General features: G+C 49.6%; 1 protein-coding gene across 1 annotated transcript; it reads right to left on the bottom strand.

Moving 5' to 3' along the window:
- Positions 1-533: 533 nt before the first annotated feature.
- On the bottom strand, positions 534-8,235 carry ITPRIPL2 (ITPRIP like 2). The gene has a single exon (XM_009009246.5). The coding sequence runs from the start codon at positions 7,790-7,792 to the stop codon at positions 6,188-6,190; it is 1,605 nt and encodes a 534-aa protein (XP_009007494.3). The 5' UTR covers positions 7,793-8,235; the 3' UTR covers positions 534-6,187.
- Positions 8,236-8,642: the final 407 nt, after the last annotated feature.

The following is an 8,642-nucleotide window of genomic DNA, read 5'->3' as shown; positions in this document are numbered from 1 at the left end:
CACACAGCTACTATGACTGGTTTCCCTGAGCTTCCGCCTATCTCTGAGACTCTGAAAAGCCCTTAGTCTCCAAGATTCTATCTCCTGCTAAGCCTACTGGTTTTTTGTATTAGCAAATGTTTACCATTTCGCAAGGGGCCTGAGGGCCTAAGAGATTTCTGGACAAAATTCTTGAGCCACAGGCCAAGACTTGAATTGTGTTTGGGTAGGTGTGGGGGAGCCAGGATGGGAGAGTGAGGCAGAGAGGAGAGGTGGGAGCAGAAGATTCTAGGCCAGGAAGAAGACTTGAAGGTTCAGGATACCAGGGAGCATGCCTGCAGCACTGTGAACTAGCTTTTTTCCCCCATCTGTATACAGAGCTAATTCTACACACACAAAAATTATCCCCAGCCTTAACGCATGGGAAAAGTTTCCCATACACCCAGATGCTCAGAGCAGTTGAGGCTTGTGCAAAGAACCACAAGCCAGCACAGGCCAGGCTGTCCCCGTGGAAGATGAAAGCCCTCCCCCAGATCTGACATTCAGTCCAAAGGTTTCTACAAGTTCCTTTATTAATAAAGCAAAATAGAAAAGACCAAGGTCCCAAAATGACCCATATGATTCAAAGTGCAAATTTACTCCAGCCTGCAAGAGAAAACGAACGGCAGGCCTTGACTGTTGGGGCCACGGAAATTTGGTGTGATTAAACTTCCTTTTCATCACACAATTGTAGCAGCTGAACCATATCTGATTAACTCTTTGGTCTGTGTTACTGGAACAAAACTAATGCTACGACTGCAGCCACCAGACTGCAACCTAAAACACAGTGTGGGGTCAGAAGACGTTACAAATCACAATAAAACAGGAGGAATGTTTTAAGTCAAGCAACTGAATCAAGGCACCGTTTCTTTAAAAGCAAAAAGTTGTTTAAACATATTCCAGAATAGTAGATACTTCAAAAACCAGATTACAATATATATCATTTTGCTGCACATTTTAGTCTATTTTCTGTATACACAGTCACACATTCTCCGCCTCTCCCAACTTATACATGCTTTGTCCCCCCCCAATCACGTGCTATGTAGGTATGAAAAAATAAAGTTGTATCTAAACAAGTGATTGAAAAAAAAAAAAAAAACTAACGAATGCCACGATGATAACGCTGAACTTGTTTGCCTCTCAGGGAATTTGGAAATGTTACTGAGGTTCACTTTCCCTGCCACTGAATCATCTTCCTCCATGTAGACAGGGATGAGAGGTCAGTCCTCATCAAGGTCAAAAGCCACATGCTACAGAAAAAGTAACTTACTCCACAGAAGTTACATGAGATGCTTTGGAAGCACTTAGGTTAATTCCTTCACAGTGTTTGCTAGGATGTCAATTTTGGTGGAGCTGCTGAGTCAGAAAATGATAGAGGCCAGGTACGGTGGGTCACGCCCGCAATCCCAACACTTTGGGAGGCCGAGGCGGGAGGATCACCTGAGGTCAGGAATTCGAGACCATCCTGGACAACATGATGAAACCCCTGTCTCTATTAAACAAAAAGAAAGAAGGAGAGAGAGGGAGAGAGAGAGAGACAGAGGGAGAGGGAGAGAAGAAAAGAAAGAAAGAAAAGAAAAGAAAGAAAGGAAAAAAGAAAGAAAATAAAATAAAATGAAATTAGCCGGGCATGGTGGCAGGCACCTATAATCCCAGCTATGTGGGAAGCCGAGGCCTGAGAATTACTTGGACCTGGGAGGCGGAGGCTGCAGTGAGCCAAGATCGTGCCAGTGCACCCCAGCCTGGGCAACAAGAGTGAAACTCTGTCTGGAAGAAAAGAAAAAAAGAAAATGATAAAACATTCCAGGTGAAGTCTGATCAGAACCATGCTTTTAGGGCAGGTGTGGGGGCTCACGCTTGTGATCTCAACACTTTGGGAGGCTGAGGTGGGAGGATGGCTTGAGTCCAGTAGTTCAAGACCAGCCTGGGCAACATAGGGAGACCCAGACTCTACAAATAATTTTAAAATTTGCTGGGTGTAGTGGCACATATCTATGGTCCCAGCTAGTTGGGAGACTGAGGCAGGAGGATCACTTGAGCCCAGGAGATCGAGGCTGCAGTGAGCTGCAATTTTGCCACTGCACTCCAGCCTGGGCAACAGAGCGAGATCCTGTTTCAAAAAACAAAAATAAAAACCTGTGTTCTTGGTAGTGGAAATGGTGTAAGCCCAAAGAAGCTTGCACCGCAAACCCAGCCACCAATCATCATTGTAAAGGCACGCGCTAGGATAGCAATAACCCCCGAAAATTAATTTAAATATACAAATAAAATAGATCCACTCATAAACTGGGAGAAAAAAAAAATAGAAACAAGTTATTCTGCAATCCTTCCTTATTAGTCATCTGCAAACTCTGAGAGAGCCAAGAGGTTTACCCCAAATCACCAGGAAGGAAATGCTAAAAACTGGCCCTAAGTGGTTTGTAGGATCTGACTGAAAAAGAGCAGCTCTGAGATCAAGCATCCTCCTGAAGGCTGTGAGTTAAGTGTTATCTGTGGCTGTGTTAATTTTTTTTTTTTTTTGGTTTGTATCTATAATAAAGCTTAGCTCTGAGAGATAAACATGATTTGAAATATCACAGCCCCCAGTATATATAACACTACCACATCCAAAACAAAAAATATGACTTTATACATACTTGGGGTATTAACTGTGTAAGGCAGTGGTCGCAAACTGGTGGCCCCCAGACTCAAACAAATGTTTGGCCCAAGTGGTGTTTTGGACATTTTTTTAAGTACTTGCTTAAAAATCAGCAAGTTTTGCTTTTCAAAAAACAAAAAAAAAATCCTGATTTCCAGCTTTTTGCCCCATTTTTTTCCTGCATGGCTGAGCCTCCTTAAAGGTGGGCATTGCTTCCCCCCCACCCCACTTCCCACCCTTGTTTCTAAGGCTGCTGAGTTTGCAACCCCTGGTTGGAAATAGCACTAAAAACATGTTTCCTAACCCAAACCTCTCTCACACCCTCACGCAATTATTTCCCTTCCCTCTCTGGCTTCACTTTTCATCTTAAGTCCTCCTTCCCGAATTCTTTGGATTTCTCTTGGTTCACTCAAATTCTCCCTTCTTTCAGCTTCAGTTTCATTTTGCAAAAGAAACATCTCCGCTCAGCCCACGATCATTCCAGGAAGGCTCCCAAAACTGGTCAGTGGGAGTTACTGAAGAGTGTCTAGCCACAAAATGACTGAGTCATCCTCCCCAAAAACATTTTCCTCCGGCACTGGCTGGACAATTTTTTTTTTCTGTTGTTACCGTGGAGCCTATTTGCATGAGACTATATGCATATATGAATCTCCAGTACCAAGCATACACCAAAAACGTGTACATTTCAGATGAAGGACATGATGGAGCCCTAATAAAATACAGAATTGAGCTTAATTTAAGTGTCTTGGGCAACCATCATGCCTGGCTAATATACCATATTATTTCCATTGTACACAGTACGTTTGGGTTTACTGAACATTGATCAAAATTGATCGAAATCTCTAAGTTTTGGTTACCACATACAGACAACAATTGCTCAGCATGGCATTTAAATAAAACAGTAATATTTTAAAAATTCAAAAATACAATGCCCCATTTATTTTAAAAAAATAAAATTTAAAAACCTTGAGGATGGATGAGGCTTTGGGTAATTAACCAGAAAAATATATATAACAAAAAAAGACAAGAACAGAATATGTTACCAGATTTATACTTTAAAACACTATTAAAAGAGAAACTCACTGACACAGCTAGAAATATTTCTAAAATTCACTTTTTAAAGCTTATATTTTAATTTTATTTTTTCAAGACAAGAGTCTTGCTCTGTTGCCCAGGCTGGAGCGCAGTGGTGTGATCTCAACTCACTGCAACATTTGCCTCCCAGATTCAAGCGATTCTCCTGCCTCAGCCTCCCAAGTACCTGGGATTACAGGCGTCCACCACCACGCCTGGCTCTTTTCTGTATTTTTTTAGTAGCAATGGGGTTTCGCCATGTTGGCCAGGTTGGTCTTGAACTCCTGACCTCAGGTGATCCGCCCACCTCGGCCTCCCAAAGTGCTGGGATTACAGGCATGAGCCACTGCGCCCAGCCTTAAAGCTTTATAATCCTTCCAACTTTATGTCCCCCACTGTAGTAGACAGTGAATACAGGGGAAGTTGTGGTTGAGTATGGGAAAATATATATATATTTGTGTGTATGTATATATAAGATCTCTTGGCATTTATTTTTAAAACTAATTTTTAAAAATACTGTGCATTACTATCTTTGCATAAAGTTGGCAGACTGACTCTTTTTGCACAATGCAGTACCTTATGACCTAACATTGACCTCAAAAGCTAGGAATGACCTTTGCGGGGAACTGTCCCCAGGACAACCTCAAAGAGACAGCACAACGTTGCAGCTGTTTCTCTTTCACCCCCAGGACGAAAAGGATACAAGAAGCCAATGCAGCTTTGAGGAGAAGGATTCCCTGTAAATCACTTACAACGATTTCCCACAGTGGCCAAGTAGATCCCCTCAAGAAAGAAGGTTCACAGAGTTCCCTCAAAAGAGCTTAGAAATTCAACAATGGTTCTATTCACATAGCCATTTCTGTCTTCCAAATTTTAGCTTTAAGAGTCTAAGGAAGTACAGGTTTTTATTTAGGGGAAAAAAAAATCCCAATGCGTAACACTTGGGCTGGCTGTATTTCCAATCAGGCAAGCAGAGGCTGGACCGTGCTGAACTTAAAAAAAAAAACAAAAACCGTAATCGGGTGTTATAAATTTGGGAGGACAAGGAAGGATTCCAGGACAGGCTCCTCCCAGCTGCAAAATACACCCAACCTGGTGATCCACCCACAGAGAAAGAAGGAGACAGAGTGCTATCAAGGGCTGTCTCCCTTGCTCTTTTCCTAATTTGTCTCCTCTGCCCACCACCAGGGAGTAACCGATCTTCAAGCACAGAGCCCAAGATACTGAACTCTAAGTGAAATGTTTTGTAAAACCTGTGCTGGATCAACAGGTCCTTGAAGTTAGCCTCCTGGGACCACATAAGGCTGCCTGGACAAGGAAGAACCATCAATGGTTAGAGACTGAGCACAAACTACATGCTAAGCAGCAGGCATTTCCTCTTCATTAGCTCATTAAGCTCAGAAAGAAATCTTTGTGAAGGAGTTTGCTTAAAACTTTAAAATTAAAAAGGCTACTGTCTCCAGCCAGCAGCCAGCCTTGGAGAAACACCTTTATAGGCAAAGCCTAAAACACATCTTTCTCCAAAGCCAACATGTTTTATGCCTTCACCGGTGTGGTCTTGAAGATGTATTTGGTTGCTGCTTTGCACGGTGTCTGGCTGGTAGTAGGTAGCTCGATGAATGGGTGTTGACTGACTGGTACATACCCCAGCTTGTGGCCTGCGGGGATGTTAGGCAAGCACGTTGGCCACTTTTCAAGGCTGCACATTTCTTAATAATAAACATAACTGGCAGATGCAATGCTTGGTGCTAGCAATTACTACAAAATGAGTGAATTCATCAATATAAAGTGCTATTTTCTCTGGAAGTTTCTCTAATCAACTCTCGATTGCCTTTCCATATGTGTGACTTAATTTTTTGACAATCTTGTCAAACACCTGTGATTGCACCATTTAAAAAATACATTAATATTAATTTGAAGTGGAAACTATGTTCCTCTGAACATTAGCCCTGAAAATAGAACTTCAATTCCAGTTGCAGATAAAGATTCAGATTTTTCTTTTCAAAGGCAATCAGGAACCCAGTACCTAGCAAGTAATTGTGTCAAAAACTTTTTTTTGTGTTTTTTTTTTAATTTGGGCAGAGAGATCTGTGTCTAAAAGCCGAAAGAAGAAACTTTCCCTGCAGCGAATTCTTGCTTCTTCTACTGGACTTCTCTAAAAGCCATATCCTTCTACAGAATCCGTCCACACAAAACCACATTTGAACCAATTCTTGGGGCTGCATTTGGATGTCTTCCCCTAGTTTGTCCAGAACACTCTAGTGGGTGTGAAGATGTCATATCATATTGGTCTGTGAAGCGAGGAAGTGATATTTAAGCCACTAAAGCTTGAGGCAGCCACCAAATTTTCCACTACCTTCTGTAATCTTGCATTTAACTGGCTTCACCACCATTCCCACCCCCACCCAGTGGGAATAGGTTTAGGAGCATTTGGTCAGGTGGGGGTGCTGTCAGGGTTTACGGTTCACCTTCAAGGAAGCCCTGGGTGCGCTGACTCCGGGGTGGGGGGCACCTGGCAAGGTAGCGGGGACCCCCGTAGGCCCGGAGAAGCTGGGGCAGCCTTTGCCACGTGGACAGTAACCGCGCTGCTGCAAGTTCCCGGGCGTGCCCGTCGAAAGCGGCCAGGAGGTCAACTGGAGCGGCTTCCCGTAGTACCTTGGGCAGGGGGCCCACCTCGGCGGCCGCCCCCCCAGGGCCCAGGACACAGTGGAAGAGCGTATGGCGTCGCAGCAGGCAGTCCCTAAGGAACTGCACCAACTCCTCCAAACACTTTCCCAGATGCTCCTCATCCCAGCTTTGTCCAGGGGCCCCCTTGCGTAGCAGCACTGCCAGCAGCACTGTCTTGAGCACATAGGAGGACAGGATGCGTCCCCACTGGGTGGCGGCCGCTGAGTCCAGCCCACGGGCACCCAGATCTCGCAGAGCCTTAAGCAACTGCAGGCACTTGAGGTAGCAGGCACCTGGAGCTGCCCGTTCCTGCAGCCAACTCAGCAGCTTCTGCTCCTGGCGTGCTGTATTCACACCCCACAGTGCCTCCGAGCGCAGGCCCCCAGGGAGCTCCAACAGGAGCCCGCTGGACAAGGGTGGCGGTGGTGGCGCCACAAGGAAGACGCCATCTCCCAGATGGACAGCGGGAATGAGGCGCACAGCCATGGAAAGGCGGCAGCAGCCGTAGTCAGTGCGGCAGGGCAGGATGTGTAACGTGGGAGGTTGTTCCAGGCCACCCGGGGTCAAGGTGACCCGACAGCGCCCCTCCAGGCTGTAACGCACAGTGGCCAAGGAGCGCTGCAGATGCGACTGGAACCAGCGCAGCACCAGAGCAGCAGAAAGGTGGCGCCGCCCGCGCACATCCACGCAGAAGCCATCAGCAAAGGGTTTGCAGTCCCGAAGCCAGTGGCCCCCCGAGGCCCCAGAAGGTGAGGGTGGTGCCTTAAGGGCGCACACGAAGCAGCTGCGGAAGGCCGGGGCCAGCGCTAGCTCCTCGCCCAGGCTCCGTGGGTCCAGCGCCACCAGCGGTGGGAGGCGCAGTGGCACCAGCACATCGAAGCTGTCGGGCCGGCGGATTTTATGTTGCTCGTAGGCGCTGCCCACCTGGATGAAGTCTCCGCGGAAGGCCAACGCCAGCGCTCCCCCGGGGATGAGGCCGGGGGACCCCCGGGAGCGGCCAGCCCGCACCAGCTCGCCCACGATCTGGCTCACGTGCGCCTTGCTGTGGCCCAACACGTGCGGAGACAGGCGCACCTCGTGCTCGTAATAACTCTCCAGCAAGATGCTGAGGCCAGGCTCTCGGAAGTGTCTCGAGAAGGCGGCGTGGCCCCCCAGACGGGGAGATCCCGGTAAGAAGCGCTGCCGGACAGCGTGGCGACAGCGCAGGAGGACATAGCTGAGGAGGAGCAGAACCGCCACCTTGAGCAGTGGGAAGCCGCCGTCCACGCCGTCGGGGGGCTCGGCCCGGGCGCCCCAGCTTCCCCACAGGACATGGTAGAGGCACACCAGAGCGGTGCAGAGGCCGGTCACCAGGGGCCAGAAGACGCGTAGATTGAGGGTGTAGTGCACCGACATGCCTGGCGCCCGGAGCCGCGGTGGCCGAGCAGCCCAGGGCGCGAGCCCCGGCGGCGTCCCCAGCCCAGCATGCGCACAGCGCCCAGACGGCCCCGCTGTCCGGGTCTCCTCCTCCGCGGCGGCTTCCCGACCGCAGGCCTGCGGGAAGCCGCCCTCCAGCTCGGCCTCCTCTCCCAGCTCAAGTGTTCCTTCCAGCTGCGGCCCGCCCTGAGCTCTCCGGCCCCGGGCCGCGCCCTGCCCCGGCTGCGCGCAGCGTCCGGCCCAGCGGCCCTCCCCGCCCGGCGTCCCCGCGCGCCACTCTCTGCCAGCTTCTGGCCTGGCTGGCCTCCTACCCAAGGCAGCCCTCCTGGCTCTCCCGCCGCTCCTCTCTCCGCGCCTGACTCCGTTACTCGGACCCCGAGAATTTCCTCTTCCGAGGGGGAGACGAGGACGCGCCAACTAGCGGGGAGGAAATGCCGGAGTCTGGAGTGGAGCGTGGAGCTGGCGGGCGGGGTCGGCCCCCCTCCCGGGCCTCCGCCTTAAAGCGACGCGGGGCGACGGGTGGGACTTCAGGACGCGCTTGGAGCTGGCCTCTCGCAGCCCACCCCCATGCTCCCTCCCACCCCCATGCTCCCTCCCAGAAGGCAGAACTAGGAAGGCCCTGATTCCGGGGCGGTGGCCTCCTCCTGGGAGCCTCTGGAGTTGCGCTCCCTTGAGTTATACTGGGAAGTTGAAAAGAAGAAGGCGCACAGCCGGACTGTCCAATCCTCCCCACCCCCACCGCAAAAGCCGTGGTGGCGTGGCAGGCTCTGGCACAGGAGTGGCCCTTGCCGTCGGCCGCTGTCCTCTGTTCAAAACAGTATTCACCGAG

The sequence above is a fragment of the Callithrix jacchus genome, chromosome 12 (genome assembly GCF_049354715.1).
Source record: "Callithrix jacchus isolate 240 chromosome 12, calJac240_pri, whole genome shotgun sequence".
In the NCBI taxonomy this organism is placed as follows: domain Eukaryota; kingdom Metazoa; phylum Chordata; class Mammalia; order Primates; family Cebidae; genus Callithrix; species Callithrix jacchus.
The sequence above is the reverse complement of the archived record's forward strand: the minus strand, read 5'-3'. Positions and strand labels throughout refer to the sequence as shown.